Source organism: Eriocheir sinensis, chromosome 59 (assembly GCF_024679095.1).
Source record: "Eriocheir sinensis breed Jianghai 21 chromosome 59, ASM2467909v1, whole genome shotgun sequence".
NCBI classification, from domain to species: Eukaryota; Metazoa; Arthropoda; class Malacostraca; order Decapoda; family Varunidae; genus Eriocheir; species Eriocheir sinensis.
The window spans coordinates 11,446,227-11,470,593 of NC_066567.1; the positions used below are offsets into that span (position 1 = coordinate 11,446,227).

Consider the following 24,367-nt stretch of genomic DNA (forward strand, 5'->3'; position numbering starts at 1 on the left):
CCTCCACACTTATACTTCACAACATGCACTTAAGGCCGCTTTCACAGTCATTTTGTTTGTTTTGATCGTTACCAATGGCGGCGGTCGCTGCTTTAGTATTTCCACGTGAAACTACCCGATCGGCTAGTGGCGGCTGCGGGGTTAGCCTAGCCCCGCACTTACCACACACTCTCAACATCTCTCGCTTCGTGTGCAGCCGCCACCACCCCATCAGCCAGTTTCACGTGAAATACTAAGCGGCGATCGCCACCATTGGTAACGATCAAAACAAACAAAGTGACTGTGAAAGTGGCCCTTAGTTACTTAACAGTGCGCACTTGTACACTTCACCCTGAACTTAGGTGTTTTTCTGTCCTTTTCTTTCCCTGATTTTGCTTTTCTATGCCCTTCTGCAATTTTTCACTATTACTTTTCACCGTCGCTGCCATGCATTACAGGTCAAAAGGAGAAGAAGAAGAAGTAAAGGAAAACAACACCGGGAGATCTACAATTTTCATAGACTTGAGAAAAAGATTTTTGGACTGTGGTTCCCCAGCACGGGGTGTTCTCTTATCTTGTTAATCAAGTAGTAAGCAAAGCAGCTCTGCCAGTCCATTTTACGAGTCTCTTGGTGGGCCATCTGCCACTGCTCCTCACTCCTCAGCCACTGCCGTCGTCTGTTTGTTTACATGCAGCCGTTCGGTACCCACGTACCCACACTTGTACTCACAACCGTTTTCCATTCATACGGACAACCAACAACACGCTCCCGGTTGGGCATACGGACAACTGCGGTTGTCCATAGCCCCAATGGTTGGACACTGCCTTTTAAGGCTGCATGCATGACGCCAACGGTAGGTAGACGTGACCCGAACAAGTCAAAGCAACACAAAACTCGTGGCGGTAATGCGCAAAAGTCGTGATGGTAAGAATTTAGTACTAAGCGCTAAACTCAACTCTCGCGAAACTCGGACAGCGCGAAACTCAAGAGGGTACTGTATATTTAAGCCATAAAACTTAACATAATCATCATGTATTATATATCAGCATAAGGGGAATTAAATGGTGCATAACGGCAAACACTAATTCACTGATAATATTGAGGTGGATAAATAAACTTACAAGAAATATGCAGTACTGTGTTGATCATTCATTCACTGAAGTTTACTCCCTTATTTTAGTACTGATGGGCAGATAGGCTTGTGGGGAGATGTGCAGGAAAGGGAAGAAATTAGTGTGGAAAATACCACTTCACACAAGAATGGACCATGAGGGTGCATCAATAGGCTACCTCTCCTGATATAGGCAACTCACATTCCAATGTACTAATATTGACAGTTAACCGTTAAAGTACGGGCGGCGATATATTTCTCTGGATGCTGTGCACGGGGAAAATATAAACATTTAAAGGAGGTGGAAATGGTGTCTTTCTTCTTTGCAATAATTGTATATTCATCTAGTATATATGGTGGTGTAATAAAACTTCTCTCCTAATAATAACAAAAAAGTTTTGACAGACGAAAATATTGCGGATTTTCTTGTTGCTGTGATGCGTCACAGGGAAGCACCCCACTCTCTCTCTCTCTCTCTCTCTCTCTCTCTCTCTCTCTCTCTCTCTCTCTCTACCTATCTACCTACTTGCCCCTCCCTCCTCTGTCAGTGTCACTACCATAGCAGTCATCAGAGTCACCGTCACTTTAATTCGCCCGCGCTCTACTTCCGCCCGGAGCGGAGGAACTGCTTGATACGTCACGAGACATGACAGATGTATTCCGAACAAAAGTGGAGAATGATCTGTGGGCTTCGGTAGGCTGCGCACTGGAGACAAATGAGTGTGTACGGATGCCAGATGCCTCCACCATTCTTCTGAGTCAAGAACTGGCGGTATATTTAAAGCGTAGGGAGCGTAGAGTGTGATGATTATATATATGATCCCCGTACGGGTGGGGCGTGTGGTAGCGCACTTATATGTATACGATTGCCGTAATCTAAGGGTTAAGTAAGCTATCGTATCATACAAGACCCATATTCTGATAGCTCTCGTACAATATATGGGAAAAAATTACATTATTCTAGAAGAACTCAGCCAGGACGCAGCATACACGTCTTCAGATATCATACGAGGGCGGCGAGGACTCAGCATACATGTCCTCGTGTTCAAGGGGTTAATGTAATCAGGTGGAACGCAATTTTTTCCAAGAAAAATACAGATCCAAATTGAAACTTGTAGGTTTAATTTCCATAACCCTTCAAAACATAGTAATTATCCAGCTAAACAGTATCAACGTCCCCCTCTCAATAACTACTATCTCCATCCTTAATGAACAAAGCTGATATAATTTGAACCCGTTCACTACGGCCGGGCCAAACCAGCGCCCCACGCAGTATCCAGGATCACCGCGCGTGCCAAATTTCAAGTGTCGCTATTGAATATAACAAGTTTTCAGCCATAAATTCAACATAATCATCATGAATTTTATATGAAAACATGCAGAATTAAATGTTGCACATAAAGAAACATAAATTAATTGATAATTTTGAGATGTAAGCATAAATATAGATAAAATAACTTGTATATTGGCTAAAGCGAGCTAGGACCCAGTATGCGCATCCTCGGATATGGTACGGGGCACGCAAGGACGCAGTATATGTGTCCTCGTGCTGAAGGGGTTAAAGTGATGATATTAAAAGAACATGTGAGGACATGCAGAAGCTGGTATACCAACTCAGATGAGTTTACAATGACAGGACAGAGAGGTCAGCTTAACAATAGGCTCGCAGATACCGTAGGCAAGCATGTGGTTAGTGCAGGCAAGGTGATAAGCTTCAACACACCTGTACACAAACAAAATGGACAGGTGTGTGGTTAGTGCAGGCAAGGTGATAAGCTTCAACACACCTGTACACAAGCCACTCCAGGGCCCTCAGTGATGCCTCCTTCTCCAGGTAGGGGCACAGAAGAAGGAGGAACTTTTCTATCTCCAAGTCCAGCTTTGCATTTACCTCCCTCGTCTCCACCGCACGCTGGAGGTCGTGGCTGCTGCGACCAAACAGACTTGAAGCAAACGGTCGGAAAACTGGGTCAGTGGCGGCAAGGACCTCATAGCCTGACAAGCCTGTGAGGGGAAGATGGTTGCAGTAGCTGTCAATTAATTGATCATTCAATGAAAAAATTGCATAAATAAAAATATTGAAAAAATTCTATTGATCTACTTATTTTGCTGACTCGCCCAGGCTCAACACCTAATGGCCGCTGCATCATCATCACCGTCACTTTTAGCTTTCTTTTCTCCACCATTGTTATATTAATTATACAAATAGTAATAATAATAATAATAATAATAATAATAATAATAATAATAATAATAGAAATAATAATAATAATAATAATAATAATAATAATAATAATAGAAATAATAATAATAATAATAATAATAATAATAATAATAACAACAATAATAATAATAGTAATAATAATAATAATAATAATAATAATAATAATAATAAGTAATATCAATAAAAATAATAACAATAACAATAACAATAATAATAATAATAATAATAATAATAACAACAATAATAGTAATAATAATAATAATAATAATAATAATAATAATAATAATAATAATAATAATAATAATAATAAGTAATATCAATAACAATAATAATAACAATAATAACAATAATAATAATAATAATAATAATAATAATAATAATAATAATAATAATAATAATAATAATAATAATAACTCACCAATATCATAATAAACGTCTCGTCCAAACTTTGCTGCTTCTGATGGGTCAAATAAAATGGAGCGTCGGTCGCGCTTGTGGTCAAAGATGGAGGTCTGCGGCGCGGCCAGCTGCAGCAGCTGTGACGACAGTGAAGTAGCCATGGCAGAGAGGCTGATGCACAGGATGATAACACTCACCAGCTGAGCCTCACCTCTGCAGACAAAAATAAATAAATAAAATAAGATAATAGAGAGTATACGTCATGATGTCTGCAATCTGATCCTGCGTACACTTGACCCTCAACGTGCCAGACACCACTCGCTGCCAGGCAAGCGGACCGGACCACTAAAAACCTTCACTTCTTAAAAAATGTGTCTGTTAACCTCTAAAGGTCGGCAGGTTTGAACTTGTACGAGTTTTCCCCCACCTGCCCGCTACGCTAGAGTACGGCTGGGTGAGTAGAAATTGCCGATTTTCACTCAATTTCCCACCGCGCTCACTCAACCTATGTACTGTACTGACTTAACAACACATCATTAGTTACCTTCAAGTCTTCCTCTTTCGAATGAGACCAACTAGAAGTCTCTACGCTGCGTGTGTGCAAATATATGACGAGTATAAGTGGACTACTTTCCGTGCTGGAGAGCGTATGTGTTCGTTCATATGGCGTGGCTATGGCGATGGGCTGGGGCAGGGTGAGTGCTAATACAACCCGCCACACCGGTCTCTCAACGTTTTCTCACTCCACCCCAAACATAACGTTTCGTGGTCAGAGAGAGAGAGAGAGAGAAGAGAAAGGGAGAGAGAGCATTGCGTTCATCACGCTGAGGGGAGCACAGCGATCCGAACACTTGAGAACCCAAAAAATCACTCTAACTCATTATCACAAGCAGGCAGAAACTGACTACCGAGCGGATTGAGGACCTATTTGTACGCACTAATAAGCAGTGTAGCATATCCAGCGAAATGTTGCTCAATTGGGCTACAAATATATGTTGACGTTATACCACATCAGCCGACCTTCTAGCCCAGACGGTATACAGGTAACTCTCGATTTATGCGAGTATTGTGTCCTTGAAGAGGTCTTGTAAATGAAAAACAACGTAAATCAAACAAGAGGTAGGTTTGTACCTTTACTGCCTACTGTACCACTCTGACTCCTCTCCCTCTCGTGGTTCTTCCTCTGGCTGCCCTTTCCCTCGTGGTAGCACAGCAGCAAGGGTGTTGTTGTTGTTGAGTAGCGTGGCAGCGTGGGTACTGTATTGTTGTTCAAGTGGCACACGGGAAGAACTGAGACATCTGGTGGCCACTCCATAAAACATCGCGTATAAGTGAAAAAACGTGTAAATTAAACATTTGTTAGGATTTTGGACCCCACGTTATTTCAAAAACACGTAAACCACTCACGTAAATCGAGTTACCTGTACCACATCAGCCGACCTCTGCGGGTTGATGGTATACCACGTCAGCCGACCTTTAGGGGTTAAAGCCGGTATTTCCACCTACTTTCATAGCTTCAGGCAAAAATATTCCTTTTTCTGTTTTAGTGCTTTCTGGTTCTCTGAGGCCTAACGGTGCACTATGGTTAACTAGATATTCTCATAACTTCATCATATCTGTGTAAAAATTTACCATACTAGATGCCCCCCCCCTGCTCACACCTCGTCCTGGACACTCAAGCGCACCACCTTTACTCGTATAGGTATCTTTCAAGCGTTTTTTTTTAGCATTTTTGTGAGCTTTTTCTATAAAATATATGAGTTTCTCTACCTGTGGGCAGAGCTTAGCAGTTACCATTTTGTAAGACATGCAGAAGCCTTCAGTGAGGGCATTTGTTCAGCAAGGAGAGGTTCTGCTCCAGCTTTTTCCTGTTCCAGTACCTCGCCTTTACTCTATCTGCGATGCCAAAGGCTTCAAAGAAGACCCTCGCTATGCAAGAAAGAGTAAAGAAGCTGAATGAGTCAGGAAAGGAAGAAGAGAGAGAGACAGGAGGATGAGAAGGAGGACAGTCAGCCAATACACGTCACTCCTGCCAAGGCCCATTCCACCATCCCTTCCGTCACCACTCCCGCCTGTCTCACACTCCTTGCTGGTGTGTGGTGCAAGACCTCCAAGGACAAGTTCTGTGGCTGCTACAGGGTTATCATTTACAACCCAAGTGACAGTCCTGGAGCACAACTTTGGCCACACTGCAGGCTCTGGGGTTCAGGAACTCTCCCCACATCCTCAACGCACTAGGCAGGAGGGACCAGAGAACTAAAAAGAAGATGGAAACACCACCCAAGAACCAGGCAAAGAAGAAAGCAATAATGGATGACAGCCAGTACAAGTCAGGAGGATATTTGACTTAAGAGGAGAGGCGGTGGCTGAGTCGACAGAGTGACGGCGCCACGTTCAGGAGGACGCGAGTTCAATCCCCGCCCAGTGCCACCAAGCTGGGATTTTTCAGCCGCCGCCGAGTGGCTTAAAACTACCCACATGCTGTCCAGAAGACCACCTATCAACCCAGACTCTAGATTCTAGGATTAAAGATGAGCTCTGGGAGGGCAGCATGAGCCAATGCAAGATGGCGCCACAATAAACACTCGCCTGCGCCAGAACGGGCTGGGCCGACCATCAGGACCCACCGGGAAGAAGCCTTGGGCCGACCATCAGGCCCCACCGGGAAGAAGCCTATCGGCGCAATAGGCTGCTACGTATAAAAAAATAAAAAATAAAAAATAAATAAAAACATAAGAACGTAAGGAGTCTGCAAGAGGCCGGTTAAGGGGAGGCACAACAGCTGAGATGATAAAATTAGGTCAAAAAATCATTTTTTAGTATTTCGCATATCTAGATAGAAAAAAGTTTCAAGAATGAAGCCGTAGTCAGTAAATAACGAACACCGGGTGGCAACACGGTTTAAAAGAAATCGAATCCCTCGATAATTACCACATAATATGTCATACTCAAAACTTTAAACTCATTTATCTCAAAACGTCAAATTTTAACTTCAATGAGTAGCTGTGCACAAAAAACTTGATGGATCTAAATGAAACTCACCATACTTGTACATAATGGGTATGTCTACATTTCCAAGACAGGGTTTTAAGAAATTCGAAAAAGTCTTGTTCTGGATACGTTATATAGCTAAAAAAATAGTGACGTCATTATTTCATGAAATTGCGAAAGCGGTTTCTCACGAACTAAAACGAATTTAGCAAAAAACTGTCTTGGGTAGGTTAATATGTTATTCTACTAATACCATGCAAAATTTGGTAACTCTAGAGTGAAAATTAAAATTTACGTGAATTTTTTAAGCTGTGACGTCATGACGTCACGACGTTATGAACTAAAATGTTCTACCTACTACCATAATATCAGAAAATGGTGCCATTGCACATTGCAAAAGTTTCAAACAAAAATATTGAAAACTTTTTTTTTTTATGAATATTTTTCATCCAGTTGTTGTGCCTCCCCTTAAGAGCACCAACCTGGCTACAATGAGAGGGGTGGCACCCCATGACACCCGCACCTGCGAGTGCATAATATTCTCATTAGAGGAGAGGACCAGGTGCCAAAATGCTCTCAAATAGATGTACATGTAAAAAAAAACGAAATTTAAACTGATGACCTTGCACATAAAAAAAAACTCCAGGAAAACTTATGAACCTATTACACTTACAGGACTAAAATTGCATGAGTAAATAATTCTAAGTATAAAATAACCATTACTCTAGCAAAAACAAAGAAAAAACAAATTTATACCAGACAGATTTTTTTTTTCTACATATATAAATAATGAAGCTGTCTAAAAAAACTCTCGTAGGAATTTAGTAAAGGGATCAAGTTTGCTAGAGAAACCAAAAAAATATGATACGACTAAGAATAGCAAAGTAGTGTCGTCTCAAATATGTTCCAAAAAATGGCTGATTTAAAAAAAGAAAATATTATGCAAAAACTTCTGCTGCTATCACCTTCAAGCTTGGCCGCAAATATTATGATATTATCGAGCTTTTTAAATAAATGATTCATGCAAATGACGCACGTAGCGTCAGTCACTGTTTAACTCCTGACAAAGCTAAACAGTCCTGTTGTTCATGTTCATGTCACTTCCTTTTGTTGGTATCATTACCAGCGGTGACCTCTGCCACCAACAAGAAGTCCACTTTCACAGTGGTCTTTCACGGCGCTGTTTGTCTGCATCAGTACCAGAGACTGGAACCTTTGGTAACGCAGGCATGGTAGCCGGGGGCTTCCCAATACAACTTACCAATGCAATATTTTAGTAACAACACAAATTTTTGCTCTAATATGGTTATATTACTTCTCACAATAAATGTGAAAAATTATTCAACAATACAGCAACATAGCACAGGGTATTAATGGCTGAATGAGAAATGTTTTAGAAGAATTTGGATGACATGGACTCACTTCACCAGCTGACCACTAAACATTCTGAGAACTTCAATACCTGCCACCAGTATTTCACCTGTTATGCCTCCTTGGTCAAACTCCTGTCTACAGAGTTTTTCTTTAACAGTAAAGGAAGCCACTCCGAGCCAAAATAAATAAATAAAAAAGCCTACCATGCAATGCTCCTGTAAAAGAAGGCAGAAGTGAGCAGCACGGATTACAAGCCATATATATCTCAATGTTCATCGGGGTAGGTCTTTTGACCGCAGGTTACCCCAATGTACCCCATTATATTCCAGACTACCTCATTGTTACCCCAATATTGCCTCTGTGATGCCCCAGTGTACCCAATATTACCCCAATGTAACCCAAAAATCACAATAGTATGAATTCTTTAAGGCAATTGACAAGAATTCCAAAAATTACAAAAAGATGCAATATAATCAAGTCAGGCGACATATGCACGGCTGAGTTCAGGCACCAAGCAGGGAGATGAGAAACAGCAGACTCAGGAAGGCTCTGAATTTAGTCTGGGTACTGGCAGGAGAACATTCTCTTGAGGTTCAGACTGTAGAGGTGGCTCCCACAACCTGTACAATTTTTTTTTTTTTTTTTTTTCAGCCTATTGCGCCGGTGGGCTTCTTCCCAGTGGATCCTGATGGTCGGCCCAAGGCTTCTTTCCGGTGGGTCCTGATGGTCGGCCCAGCCCGTTCTGGCGCAGGCGAGTGTTTATAGTGGCACCATCTTGCATTGGCTCATGCTGCCCTCCCAGAGCTCATCTTTGATCCTAGAATCTAGAGTCCGGGTTGATAGGTGGTCTTCTGGACACCATGTGGGTAGTTTTAAGCCACTCAGCGGCGGCTGAAAAATCCCAGCTTGGTGGCACCGGGCGGGGATTGAACTCGCGTCCTCCTGAACACGGAGCCGTTACTCTGACGACTCAGCCACCGCCTCCCCAAGTGGCAGTACTGCGGCAATCCAGGACTACAAGTCAAAGTGACCAAGAGGGTGACATTTACATTGGGTTTAAGGAAATATTCTGAGTACAGCAACACTACATGAAAATATTACACATGGCTGGAAAGTGGACAGGTTAAGTGAAAACACAGCACTCAGGCAGCCTCAGCGCCACTCTGTGACTGTCGGAGGGGTTCACCTTCCAGCGGCACCCCTTTGTTGCTCAGCATTTTCATGAACCAGCGTTACTTTTCTGTGCCTTCAGTACTCCTGGATTTACTCTCCTTACCTGGATTTCCCTTCCTAAAACTGATGTTCAACACTTAAACATTACTGGTGAGTCATTATTTTCTGATTATGTAAACATATTTTTAGTATTGGGGGGGGAAGGGGGTTCCTCTCAATGATTCAAACAATTTGATAATCAGAATGACCTTTGGTCTACTGCGATTTGGATTATTTAACTTTGCTGTATATAATTTTACTCGATGTCAGTTACGTAAGGTTAGGATAATTATTTCCGTGCTGATGTCCAGGTTAGGTCAGATTAGAGAATGTACAATATTACTTTTCACGATGTTTTCTTTATCAAGGCAAGGTTAAATTAGTTTGGATTACTGTATACAGATAGTCCTCGAGTTACAATGCATGCAACTTATGACCGCCTGCGTTGACGACGAAGCTAATTACATTACTAATATGTCAAACTGGCAGCTATTCTGTGACTCATTTGGTACGTATACAGTAAACCCTCAATATAACGGACTAATTGAGGGGGAACTTAGTCCATTAATGCTGAAAGTCCATTATAAGCAGTGGAAACTTAAAAATATATATAATAATACCAATGAACCTAATAAACGTAGGAATATATTTCTTTTTATTGTCTACGTTTGCATATTGTCTGCATAGCCACACAGGACACTGCGAGGCACTGAGGCTGCCAGGTTGGCAGTGGGGACCTGCGGGGGGGCGTATTTTTACAAGTATGGGACCATACTATGGGTAAAATTTTACAACTTCGCCTATCTTGCACTGGCAGATGGAATGGTGTTTTTTTGTTTTGTTTTGGTAGTTTTCAGTGTGTTATGAAATAATCTGCTAACTGTTTCTGTTGCAAATCATTAAATCACTAAATGATTGACTTTTAAATGCCTGTTGTGCACACGCGGCCGCCCACCGCCACAGCTGCAAAATAGCTCACAGAGAGGTTCACCTATAGTCAGTTCACCTGAGTCTGAAGTGACCATTATCGTGCAACGGCAACCTGCAGCCACACAGAGTGTCCGATTTCATGGTTAATGTATGCTAGCCTACGCATAATAAACAGCTGTCACTGTCAATTATATGCAGGCAGCAATAACAAATACGTACCATCAATTATAGTCAATTTCGCATGAGATAAATATTAGTATGTAATGTCACAAATAGCTGTTTTATTAATATAAAGCCTGATAATTTTCTTGGTGGTGGACAGCTTCAAGGCTGTTTAATAATCATAATCAGCAATCTTGTAAATTAACAAAACAGCTATTTGTGACATTACTAATATTTTTAACATATAATCGAACATAATTGATGGTATTTGTTATTGCTGCCTGCATATTATTGACACTGACAACTGTTTACTATGCGTAGGCTAGCATACAGTATCCATGAAATCGAACACGCCGTGTGGATGCAGGCTGCCGTTGCGTGATAATGCTCAATACAGATTCGGGTGAACCAACCATAGCTTATTGTTTCTATATTTCACTCACTGCTCACAAAGATCACGAGTGGACAAACTAGAACAAATCCAGGCAAATTAATGTTTTTCCTGCTTTTCATTTCCCAGTGCACATGTGTGGTGGACAGCAGAGCGACTCATTTCTGCAAAGAGGTATTTCACATAATGGGCCACCCCTGCCGCCAACCTGTCCCATCCTGCACTTTGTATTTCCGCCGCCCCACCCCACATGTGGAATAAATTTAACAAAACCTAACTTAACCAACCTAATCTAACCTAACCTACATGACGGGTGACCCACTATGCTGTGTCAGTACCACAAGGATCATGGAAAATATTTCATCTGGTGGGCTGAAAAGACCACCTACTACAGTAACAAGGATGGGATATCAGATAAAGGGAGGAGGCGAGATGGCAAGCAGACACTTGTAGTTACCGGGCACAGTTTGTTCAAAAACTTTTCTCGGTTGGTCCTCGTGATTTCTGACCCTCTGACCTTGTCCGTTGTACGAAATCCGTTATAAGTGGGTCTGTTATATCGAGGATTTAGCCTACTGCATATTACCCGTAGTCTGTCAACGCCAACTCGGGTATACAGGTATGTATGCTACCAAGAAGCTGACTTCACTCACTGGGTTGTTTCTGTAGGAGACAATCCTGAGTGGAGGAGGCCCAGGGGGTGCCCACAGAGTTCATGGATTGAGCAAGTCAAGAGATTTTGCCAGAAGGTACTCAGGATGAGAAGGGGCCTGCATGGAGATTTGCCCGGGGGGTCCGCAAGCTTGGCATTGTAGGGTGGGAGAGGCAACATGGCCCCCAGAGTATGCCCCCATTGATTGATTGACTGATTACCTAACCTATTTGAAGTAATAACCCATCACCCCTGTACATTCTTTAAGTGGTGTCCACACTATGGGTGGGCCTTCGTGGAATCAGGCGGCCTGACGAGGGGATAAATGGGGTGAGCGTCCACACTACAATAAGCGACAGGCGAGGCACAACTGGTGAGCACTGAGCAGCCCATGCTCATCACTCTCTGACAGAAGTGATGGGAAGGCGCAGCGTGAATGACCCCTCTTGCTATTAATAGACAACTGGGTGTCGCGCACTGGGTCACCCACTAAATGCCTCTTGCTAGACTCTCACTCCTGCTCTGCATAGCCCCGCCCACTTTACCATATATGGGAGTTGTGTGGAGCCAACTTTTAGATGGAATTCCGGGCCAGGTCATGCATAGTGTGGACGCCACTTTAACCTAACCCAACCTAGAAGTGAGCATGGAAATAATCCACATAACCTTACCTAACCTAGACATGAGCACAAATAATTAACCTAACCTTTTGTAACATACCTAAAACCACAATACAGATAGTCCAAGTTATGACAGGGTGTGGTTCAGACAGGCAGGTTATAAATCAACATGGTAATAAGTCAAAATTTACATAAGAAATAAAATAAAATGTACCAAGTGTTTATTACATACCTATGAGATAGAATCAACCACTGGGTGAATATATTCCTCGACCACTTGGCAACAGGGCATCCATTATAGAACTGTGCTGTATACAAAGGTTATTTCGTATTAACCCTTATCCTACCATCTAATTAAAATCAATTAACACCTCACTGTGGAGCATTTTTTAAGCAAAAAAATCTCCCTCATTAAATAAAACTTTGCTTCCTGAACACATATATAAATATTGTAATGCTACAACATTTCTTACCTAAGTAATCAGCATCTTGCAGAGTAAGCTTTTTGCAGTACTGCGCTGCCTGACTGAAGATGCTGATAACAGATATGCCAGATGCTTTGGGTAAACAGTAATCCCTCGCCATATCACGGTTCACTTATCGCGGTCTCGCTGTATCGCGGAGTTTTAAATTGTAAATATTTAGTTTCGTATCGCAGATTTTTCCGCTATATCGCGGGATTTTGCAATATAGAGGTATTTTAATATATTTATTATTTTACTTATTTTGCATTAAAAGAAGCATTTTGTTGCCTAAAAAAATGTAAACAATATAAAAGAAATTAAGTAAGTATTAATAAGATCATATTAAAAGAATATTAAATTGAAATAAAATACGTAGCATACAGCAGATGAGTAGACAAAGACTTGCACGTATGTAAGACACAGCTACGGCCGCTTCTGCTTGAGCTAGTTTGCCCATGTGTCATCTTACACGGCACACTATTGGCTGTTGGATGGGAGGCAACCAACCAGAGCACTGTGTTCTGTTTCCTGCGCGCTGATTGGCTCAGCGACCGTAGCATTTCTTGGTTCGTCAGTGGTTAGCTTGGAGACAAATGGAGAGTGTGTTACAGCTTGCTACCGTTAAATGCTCGAGAAGTTGGCAGTGAGGACCCAGACAGGATGAGGCAATGACTACACTTGAACAAGACTAAAGTCCTAAACTTGCTTAAAATGATTAATCCAAACTTATATAGTTTCGTGGAACTCTTTGCGGTACTGGAATAAACACGTGGAGAGCTACTGAACCAAACAGCTGATATGCTCTTCTTCTTCTTGTGACCACAACTTACCGACCACACGAGTAACCGACATGTTGGTGACTGAGATTCTGACTAGAATTTCGATGAGTTTCCCGTGAAATGTAGCCGACTTTGAATCTCTCGATAAACTAGTGGTTGGGTGACCTTGTTCACACGGGCTGAGGCGAGATTTACAGAGATATGTGCTTATATAAGTAATATATATAAAATATAATATACAAATTATATAAATAATAAAATAAATATAAGGTCTCTACTTGGATTTTCGCCTATCGCGGGGGTTTCTGGAACCTAACCCCCGCGATAAACGAGGGATTACTGTAATAGGTAGTGCAACGTCTTCACTCTCACAAGGATCATGTTCATGAACCACAGCCTCTCGCAACAATCCACTCGTGCTAGTAACAACAATGTCTCCACCACCAGCACCTTCACCAGCCACATTACTCCACGTACCGCTCTCTACCTCTACACAAGTTTCTGCTACATTTTCTGCCAAAACATCACAGTCAGTGTCATCGTCACCACTAGCAAACTCTTAGGCAGCGGCCACACAGGGAGCGAGAAACTTTAATACATAATAACCAATGCAGGTGGCCACACTGGCAGCGAGCAGGTAATGGCGAGAAAGTGAGGAGAGTTGACGATTAACTTTTCTCACGCGAGATCGCTTGGTCAGAAGGAGTGACATCACAGACATGCTTCTATATTATTTGCCATAACTCAACTCATACAATAGTAAGAATATTTTGGTTAACACCGTTAGACGCAGCAGTGATTGCAGAACTTGAATATGTTTGCGAAAACTCAATAAAACAGAAACTAAATAAATAGTGACAAGTTGAAGTTAAATAGTCGCTCCATAATGTTTATAACACATTCTACATATAGCTACCATTTGCAGCAGCTATGAAATGAGTACTAAAATAAACATTTCCATCTCATAGAGAAAAGCCTCCTGAACACGATAGTGTATACAGATTTTTCATAAAACGCCAAATAAGTGAGGCACGGAACTATTTATAAAAACTTTTCACCTCATCCTTCGTGTGCGCCAACTCAGATGGGGGTGAGGAGTGTGTAATACTGGACTCCCACTTGGCGATTTCGGGCTGCGATGCTCTGCGATGGTGAAATTTCCCAAATCGAGCGATTTGAGCATGAAGTGGAGTGACCCTGAGCGACAACCACCCCATAACGACCCACAATGACATAGCGAGGGAGGGTCGCACGCCTACGCTCGCCGACACCACAGACGAAGGCAACTGGTGAGGGGGCGTTGAGCGGGTGGCACACGACTCTGACGATCACGAGGGACAATGCGTGTTCATGGGATTAAAATTGTGCAACTATCGCACCACATGATGGCTACTCACCATGAACGATGGCCTGACGACCAGCGATCGACCGACGATCGCTGAATGAACGACACCACAACGACGTCAAGGGAGCATCACTGGGACGACGCAGGTAGGAGTGCCAGCATATAAAATGGGGCCATCCCACCTGCCCTGCACTTATGTCTGCAGCCTCCAGAGCGTCGCACCCACCATGAGTCTCATGTACTACATCACACCCACACTCATCAGGAGGCATCCAGAACTAGTGAGATGCATCATGGACTTTGAATACACACATACAATCACTATATACACCCTTGTGAAGAGGATGAGGAAGCATGAGCCTTCGAACTCCCACTAACTATGACCTTTACATTTCAGCCCGGAATCGTACCAAATCTATTCTCCAACTTACCAAAACTTCTTTTATCAATAGAAAATGTCAACACCTTGCTTCTTCCAATTCTTCCCGTGACTTCTGGCATCTAGCCAAAAATATCTCCTCCAATTTCACTTCTTCCTCTTTCCCTCCTCTCCTTAACCCTGACGGCAGCACCGCTGTCTCATCTGTCTCTAAGGCTGAACTCTTCGCTCAAACTTTCTGTAAGAACTCCACCCTGGGCGATTCTGGGCATATTCCTCCTACTCATCCCCCCTCTTGACTCCTTTATGCCTGTTATTAAGATTCTTCCAAATGATGTCTTCTATGCCCTCTCTGGCCTCAACTCTCAGAAGGCTTATGGACCTGATGGAGTGCCTCCTATTGTCCTTAAAAACTGTGCTTCCGTGCTGACATCCTGCTTGGTCAAACTCTTTCGTCTCTGCCTATCAACATCTACCTTTCCTTGCTGCTGGAAGTATGCCTTTGTACAGCCTGTGCCTAAGAAGGGTGACCGTTCCAATCCCTCAAATTACCGCCCTATAGCTTTACTTTCCTGTCTATCTAAAGCTTTTGAATCAATCCTTAACCGGAAGATTCAAAACCACCTTTCCACTTCTAACCTTCTATCTGATCGCCAGTATGGGTTCCGCAAGGGACGTTCTACTGGCGATCTTCTTGCTCTCTTAAGGGGCACGCCTATGGGTCTCCTCCTGCGCATATGGTACGTCCAATAGCTTTGAAATTGTAGTATGTTGTTTGTTGATGTAAAGAAATGATATTCTGTGAATTTCATCAAAATCGGGTGAAGTTTAGGAGAGACTCAAACAAAGCGTGTTTTTCATTTTTTTGTTTCACAGGCTTTATTTTTCAGTTAATCGCTTTGAAAAAAATACCATAGAAACTTTGTTTACCTATCTACATTTTGTTGGAAGTGAATTTTTTATTTTTTGTTTTGTCTTCGAAGAAAAAAAATTACAATTTTTTGTCACTTATTATTTTCTCCACTCTGTGTCCCGTTTTCTTTTGACATTTTTGAAAATCCATTTCCAACAAAAAATCGCCCTTTAGTTGTAGTTTAAAATGATACCTAATAAAAGTCATTTAGACGTTTTACCGATTTTGTGAAATTATTTGAAGGTTAAAAAGATACTTTTCAAGATATCAGCTCCAAAAGATTTTTTTTACATTTCTCCCTGTCTTGCCATTTGTATTTATCTGATTGGTATGAAATTCTCACATATGACTGTATATACCTTGTTGACTTACCTCAGAATGATAAGGCATCTGGTCCCCCTTTCTAAGAAAGTATTACTCACTCGCAGGTGAGGGTGTCAGAAGGCGCCACCTTCCTTATTGTGGCCAAGTAAGCGCTGGAAGTGCCTTTGCTACGCTACTCTCTTGCTTGTTTTCTGAGGTTTGGCCGCTCCATAAGCCCTCTTGATGTTGGTGAATTTTTCTCGTTGCCTTGTGCTTGTACATCATTTGTCAGGACGTTTTTTTGGCTGGAGAGGAGAGAAAAGTACGACATACTTTTCCCGTCTGTTTCTCGCTTGGCACCGGCGCGGTGGCACCTCTCTTCCTCCCCTGCCTCTCCGCGCAAAGAAGAGAGGATGACAGATGACAATATTTACGAAGAAATAAAATATTCTAATGCAATTTTTACGTATATACGAATGATATCGCATATGTTGACAAGAGCGTCTTATGACGCGCATGTCCGACTATTACTCTAAAGCCCCCCCAAGGGGGAGGGGTTTTAATTTTATGAAAACAAACCTCACCACATGGTAATTTAGGGGTTCCTGGCCACGCTGAGCGAAAAATATGTGCTCGTCCGATTTTAAATATATTCTTGGTCATCCTCTGTTAGCTGTTTCGGTGAAACCTTCTCTGTTGCGCTAGACATATCAAAAGCCTTCGATAGAGTCTGGCACAAGTCTTTGCTTTCTAAACTGCCCTCTTTCGGATTCTATCCCTCTCTCTGTTCCTTTATCTCCAGTTTCCTTTCCGGCCGTTCTATCTCTGTGGTGGTAGATGGTCACTGTTCTTCCCCTAAACCTATCAACAGTGGTGTTCCACAGGGCTCTGTCCTATCACCACTCTCTTCCTGTTATTCATCAATTATCTTCTTTCCATAACAAACTGTCCTGTCCACTCATACGCCGACGACTCCACTCTGCATTATTCAACTTCTTTCAATAGAAGACCATCACGACAGGAAGTACACGACACTAGACTGGAGGCTGCAGAACACTTAACCTCAGACCTTGCTATCATTTCTGAATGGGGCAGAAGGAACCTTGTGTCCTTCAATGCCTCAAAAACTCAATTCCTCCACCTATCAACTCGACATAATCTTCCAAACACCTATCCCCTATTCTTCGACAACACTCAGCTATCACCATCTTCAACACTAAACATCCTCGGTCTATCCTTAACTCAAAATCTCAACTGGAAACTTCACATCTCCTCTCTCGCTAAATCAGCTTCCTCAAGGTTGGGCGTTCTGTATCGTCTCCGCCAGTTCTTCTCCCCCGCGCAGATGCTATCCATATACCGGGGCCTTGTCCACCCTCGTATGGAGTATGCATCTCACGTGTGGGGGGGCTCCACTCACACAGCTCTTCTGGACAGAGTGGAGTCTAAGGCTCTTCGTCTCATCAGCTCTCCTCCTCCTACTGATAGTCTTCTACCTCTTAAATTCTGTCGCGATGTTGCCTCTCTTTCTATCTTCTATCGATATTTCCACACTGACTGCTCTTCTGAACTTGCTAACTGCATGCCTCCCCCCCTCCTGCGGTCCCGCTGCACACGACTTTCTACTCATGCTCATCCCTATACTGTCCAAACCCCTTATGCAAGAGTTAACCAGCATCTTCACTCTTTCATCCCTCACGCTGGTAAACTCTGGAACAATCTTCCTTCATCTGTATTTCCTCCTGCCTACGACTTGAACTCTTTCAAGAGAAGGGTATCAGGACACCTCTCCTCCCGAAACTGACCTCTCTTTCGGCCACCTCTTTTGATTCTTTTTTAAGAGCAGCGAGTAGCGGGCTTTTTTTTTTTTTTGTGTGTGTGTGTGTGTGTGTGTGTGTGTGTGTGTGTGCCCTTGAGCTGTCTCCTGTTGTACAAAAAAAAAAATGAGAAGAAGCGGCCGAAGGAAGTCAGTGTGTGGATTCGGCCATACCTGAGAAGGTGTAGCACCCATGGACACTATGGCAACCTCATGAGGGAGTTGGGACAAGAGGATCCAGAGTTGTTTAGGAATTTACTCCGGGAGGACAAGGACCTGTTCAAGATCGTGGAGCAGGTGCAGCCACATATCCAAAAAGAGAAGACCTTTATAAGGGACCCCCTGGACATTGGCCTGCACGTTGCAATTACCCTGAGGTACCTGGCTACTGGCAACAGCTACAAGAGCTTGGGCTACAGCTTCCGTGTTGCACCCAACACCATTTGTAAAATTGTGCCAGAGACCTGCAATCGTGGTAGTCGAGCAAACAATGGTGAGTACGCTTGCCGCACTCAAATTTACATCATGCGGTGTGCTATGTTGCCGCCTCGCCTGTCCCGGCAGCAAGCGCAAGACGCTCAGCTTCGCTCCGTCAAGGGCGATTATCACGATTTCCATCGCTCAACATCGCACCACAATTGTTGTACTACCCACAAGCAGCAGCACTATCGCTCGATATCGGGCAATGTAGTCGTGTGATATAGAACATCGCGCAAAGTTTCCCGATTCCTTTGAACCTGCCAAAGCAATCGCAGGTGTCCTGCGATGTCTTTCACCACGGTGATGCTGTGCGATGCCGTCTAGCGATGTAGGCGCTTGATCGAGAAAACGGCGTACGAGTATGCCGATTCCAACATTTTTGACGGCGATTTGGGAAATTTAGCCCATCGCAGAGTATTGCAGCCCAAAATCGCCAAAGTGGGAGCCCAGCATTACTTGTTAGGCTAAAGTGCCCTGCAGGCTGCGTTGCCATGACAACCCTCGCCTCACCTTGCTTTTCTTGTGGCCACAGAAACTCACCTTGCCACTCTCGCTAGCTTTCAGGCTTCCTCTGTGGCCGCGGCCTAAGTTATCAGAATCAATTTCTATATTATCCACTAAAGTGACATAATAATCACTATCCTCCTCAGCTGAGCAAGCAATCTGCCGCGCCTCAGCGCAAAAGTGTCATACATCCTTACTCAACATCATAAGAACTACAATTCAAACAAAATATGATTTATGTTTGGAAACACTGCAGCGGATGCCACAAATCGATTTCCACTTAATTTCCGCAAGAAGGAATTGGTGGCACACTACTTTGAAATTATCCTGGCCCATATGTAGGGTACTCACAGGCAACACCACCAAAGTCTGTCTCATATACTGAACACTCGCAGGGAAAGGGTTGATGTATTACTGTATGATTTATTCATCCATGCCCTGGACATGTAACGGAATTTTATTTACAAGTAAACAAGTTGTGGGATCAGGTGTATAATGAAACTAATTAGGTGAGGAGGCCGGGTTTACCACTAAAAACTAACAAACAGCAATTTAATCTTTACAGGAAACATCTTCAGGAAATTCCCTCGACTTGGAAAACAGATTATCAACCGATGTTTGTCTTGAAATTCCTTCTCTTCTTATTTGTTAGTGTTATAAGTGTTTTGTGCGTACTTAGAGATCGTTGTTTCGTCTTTTTGAAAGTTAAGTCAGCAGGTAGGAGATTATGTTCCTGTTTGTGAAATTTTCATAGCTATAGGAGATGTACATGGCAAAAAGAGATTGTTACGCAGCAGTTAAGATTAATACGTGGCAGTTAGGAGATAAAGCTAGGATAGGATAAGACAGACTATTTTCATTATATAGTCAAGGGGTCGAGGCGGCCGGAGTATGCACATGTTATGCACCTGTGCAGGTGCCCTGCGCATTATTCATCCAGATCCAGATCCAGATCCAGATCTCTATTTTCAGGAGTAAAAAAGAGTCCTTGAATTGCATTTTAACATAAGAACGTAGGGAACCTGCAAGAGGCCGAGTGGCCTACATAGGGCAGCTCCAGAATCCCCCCCACTACTCACGATGGGTGAGGTGTAGTTTCAAGGGTTACAGGTAGAGGCTTGATCCTCGTTTACCTTCAGTACGGGCGTACGCTCCAGCACCCTGTCTCCCTACTGCACCCACACCTCACTGCCATCTGTCATCTTCGTCCATGTAGCCATCCAGACTACTCTTAAAACAAGCTATCGTCCCTGCACTACCTATGTGATTGCTGAGTCTATTCCATTCCCCCCATTTGAAAGCGTCTCCATGACTGTTGAAGGTTTGTAGAAAAGATATATGAAGAGATATTGACGTTCCATAAAGCAGATAATGAGATACTGGCACGGTACTAAAACGAATCTTTACCTGCAACTATATTAAAAATAATTAAGATTCTATTCACATTGCTGGAGATTAAATGGTAAAACATGCACCATGTTGCTCACCAAGCCAGTCTTTGGAAACACACTTATGCTCCCTTGACTCCGCTGCTGTGTTTGATGTTGAGCACACCGAGGGGAGAAAATGTAGCGAGCACGAAGTATTAGCTAGGAGGAGCCTCCCACGTGTCCCTCACGCACGTGTCCCGCGGCGACCAGTGTTTACAATCTGGTGCTGATGATGATGATGGTGATGACGTTTGGTCGGAGGTTTTGCCTTTGCAACGGCGCTTCCTAAACGATGTTTGGATGTCTTCTTTAGAGTTTATTTTCGTCTGATTTTCCCATAACTCATGCACTATGCTTTGTTTGTTTTCTATGTTATGTTGGTCAAAAAGGGAAGGTAAACTTTTACATTGTTCCCCGTCTCACAATTCATGAAGATAATTTTTTTTTTTTTGTTCTGATAGATATAGGTGTGTTTTGAACGAATTTCATAACTGTTTCCGCCGCAAATCAGTAGTTTCCCCATTATATCACTAATAAAAAGGAGATTTTTCAATGCCTGTTGTAGGTGCACCTGTCGCCTCAACCGCAAAATATCTCGCAGAGGGTCAACTTGTCTACTGTTTCTATATTTCACTCGCTGCTCACAAAGATCACAAGTAAACAAAATAGAACAAAAACCAGGCAAACAATGTTTTCCTGCTGTGTATTCCCCTAGTGCGCATGTATGGTGGACATCAGAACGACTTAATTCTGCGAGGAGATATTTCTCACAGCACCGGGCTCAAGTGCAGGTATACGAGACGTGAACCGGAGCATAGGGTGGCAGACAGCCACCTTGATGACAATATTCCAGAATACTGGCGCGGTGAGTCATTGTCGAGCACCACACGTTTAGGTGTCATTCAGCAATCGGTGAAGTGAAGGATTTGCCGGGAAGCTATCCCACGGCTGTCGGGCAGCTGTTATAACGGTCAAAATTATTACGTTCATGCCTGATCACTGCCCAGTATATCGCAATAGGTGCAAGACTACTACACTTTACCTGGAGGATCACTGCGAGCAGGGCCGTTTCTAGTTCATCAGGCGCCCCAGGCAAGAATTCGTTATGGCGCCCCCCCCCCCCCCTCCGGGCTGGAAATAATAACCTAAACAATTTCGAACACAACTAGCATCACAAGTTCCACAACAAAAACAATATACTTTATTAATAAATCATCTTCACGTATATGCATACACAATAAGGAAAAGTATATATAGACTCAAAAGTATACTAATGATTTTTGTAAATTTTAATAGAATAACACCATTATCTTATTATCTTTTATCTTGATTGGCTTATTTTTGGCTTTTTCGACAAGGATTTTTTGTGATCTACACTCTACAGAGCCACATACATTAAATCAATTCAAAGCATGTATCACAGTTTCATGTTATAAAGCATTTCCATCAATTCACAGCATGTATCACAGTTTCATGTTATAAAACATTTCCATCAGTTCACAGCATGTATCACATTTTCATGTTATAAAGCATTTCCATAAATCTTCTATTTCTTATAAGGCATAGTGTTCATTAATACACATCTCATCTAAATCATAGCAATCCATAAAAATAAAAGTTTTTAGCCTCTTCTTTAAAGTAACAATATTATCACTACTTAACATTATTTGGAAGCTCATTAAATAATCTCGGAGCACTATATTTGAACATTCTTTAGCCAAGTTCAGAATTGCACATAGGTTCATTATACATTTTTATTGCAAATCCTACCTAAGGTAAACTGAAAAGGTAATCTTGCCAATCTAAAACCAAAGAACTCAATGTATAAATGTTGAGGTCTATGCTAAAACTATTAAATAAAACTTTCCTTCACTTCTTTTCATATTTAAAACCTGATTCTTCTTGACTTCCTTGCAGCAAAATCATCTATAGTGTCATCATACGAAATCTGTTTGGATATTTCTCTATTAATACTAATTATTGCCAGCCCATTTAGGCGCTCCTGTGACATAGTAGACCTTAAATATGTTTTAATGAGCTTAAGTTTAGAGAAGCTTCTCTCTGCAGATGCCACAGTCACAGGTGTAGTGACAGCAATTCTTAATGCCACCCACATGTTTGGATAAATCTCTTTCAGGCCTTTCTCCTCCAGAAAAACAAGAAGGTCTAATGTTGTCATATTTTGCTTTGGCCATTGTTTTGGAAATGACTGCATCTCTACAATCAGTTCATCATAATTTAAGTCAGCCTGATCCCCAGATGTGAGCGTATTACACAAATCTTTTGCCTGCTTTTCTAGCTCACTAGCTGGCAGGTCAGGGAAGTTTATGAGAACACTGAATTTCTTTGCAACATCACTCATCATTCCAGTTCTCTCTCTCAGGGATTCAATGGCCACATCCACAACTACATTGAAAAATGAAAACTCTATTTTCTTCAAGGCATCGGTAATAGGCTCATCAGGGGCCTCATAAGAGAATTGCCTTTTAGTAGTTCTGAGTCTTTTCTGCTTTAGTGCAGCTTCCACATTCATCTCTTCACACATCTCTCTGGCAGATGTCTGGGCATCAGCAAACCCAGTGTCTCTGTAGCTAATAAGAGCACACCACCGTGCAAATAGAGAACCGGTATGATCCCACCTCTTCTGCTAAGGCTTGTGCTTCAATTTTAATGGCTGGATCTGCAGTGCTTGCTCTGACCTCTAAAAGAGCATCTCTCACTTTTGCAGCCTGGAATCTTACAACCTCAACACTGTTGATTCGACTCTCCCACCGTGTGTCTGCCCAGGATTTCAAAGTTGTGTCCACATGTTTTTTTAGGGTCGACCACCTTTGAGTGGAGGCAGAAAAGAGATTAAATAGTTTTTGCAGGTAGCCAAAGTAGTCAGCTGCATCTGAGGAGCTCTTTGCTGCATCACACACAACCAGGTTAACAGTGTGTGCTCCACATGGAATAAATAAAGCCCTGGGGTTTAACTGAAGAAGTCTGGCCTGGACTCCCTTGTTTTTTCCTTTCATATTTGCCCCATTGTCATATGACTGTCCTCTGCAGTCTTCAAAGGGGATATTAAGCTCTTTAAGTTTTTTGAGGATGAGTGTTGAGAGGCCTTCTCCTGTTGTCTGCTCGGCCTCAAGGAACCCCATAAAATATTCCTTAATTTGTGCAGTGCCTTCAGCTGCAACTATTCGAATTATCACAGATAATTGCTCCTTGTGACTTAAGTCTGGAGTGCAATCTAAAATAATTGAAAAGTATTTGGACTGTCTAATTTCGGTCACCATGCACTCCACAATCCTCTCACTGATGCAGTCAATAAGCTCATTTTGAATAATATTGCCTAGGTAGGATGTATGACTGGCACCTCCTTGCACCTTCGCAATATGCTCTTTGAGAACAGGGTCAAACTGAGCCATGAGTTCAACTTCTTTCAGAAAGTTCCCATTATTTGGCTGGTAAAGTGTGTCTGTGGACCCTCTGAGAGGAACATTTCGTTCTGCCAGACTATGAATTATAGCCACGACCCTGGTAAGTACCTCTCGCCACCTTCGCCGTTCAGTGTTTATTAGTGCCAGCTCAACTTTGTCAATTGTTTGCCCCTTTTTAATACGACAGTAGGAAGACACCAGAGTGCAGGAATTACCACCAGCGTCCCAGGGCAAAACCAAAACAATCCCCCGCCTTCAACTCGCCGTTCCCGCTCGCCCAGCTCCGCCTCTCCGCCTACAGCACATTATCGTACCCCGCGTAACAATATTAATTTTGGATGCCAATTTGGCGCCCCCCCCAGCAAATGGCGCCCCAGGCGACCGCCTGTGTCGCCTGTGCCTAGAAACGGCCCTGACTGCGAGTCCTGCACGGTGCCTGAGAAACACTGCTGCCCGATCTTTGACAAGGTCGCCGACCACGCA

General features: G+C 42.7%; 1 protein-coding gene across 2 annotated transcripts; it reads right to left on the reverse strand.

Annotated features, from left to right (window-relative positions):
• Positions 1 to 2,776: 2,776 nt before the first annotated feature.
• Positions 2,777 to 20,682, reverse strand: LOC126985595 (HEAT repeat-containing protein 1 homolog). 2 transcript variants are annotated; one of them, XM_050840753.1, is made up of 3 exons: positions 20,517 to 20,682; positions 3,734 to 3,927; positions 2,777 to 3,095 (listed from the first exon to the last, which is right to left on the reverse strand). In XM_050840753.1, exons 2-3 carry the CDS (start codon positions 3,873 to 3,875, stop codon positions 2,806 to 2,808), a joined length of 432 nt encoding a protein of 143 aa, XP_050696710.1. In that variant the 5' UTR covers positions 3,876 to 3,927; positions 20,517 to 20,682; the 3' UTR covers positions 2,777 to 2,805. The 2 variants fall into 2 exon arrangements, with proteins under 2 accessions (XP_050696710.1, XP_050696711.1); XM_050840754.1 differs by lacking the exon at positions 20,517 to 20,682 and adding an exon at positions 4,846 to 4,999 and having other exon boundaries at positions 2,791 to 3,095.
• Positions 20,683 to 24,367: the final 3,685 nt, after the last annotated feature.

What these genes read in the sequence shown, in the direction of transcription:
- LOC126985595 (XM_050840753.1), bottom strand. Translation starts at nt 3,875, where the DNA reads ATGGCTACTTCACTGTCGTCACAGCTGCTGCAGCTGGCCGCGCCGCAG. An exon ending in AGACGTTTATTATGATATTG is followed by an intron (nt 3,096 to 3,733) that starts GTGAGTTATTAT and finishes TTCCCCTCACAG; the next exon opens with GCTTGTCAGGCTATGAGGTC.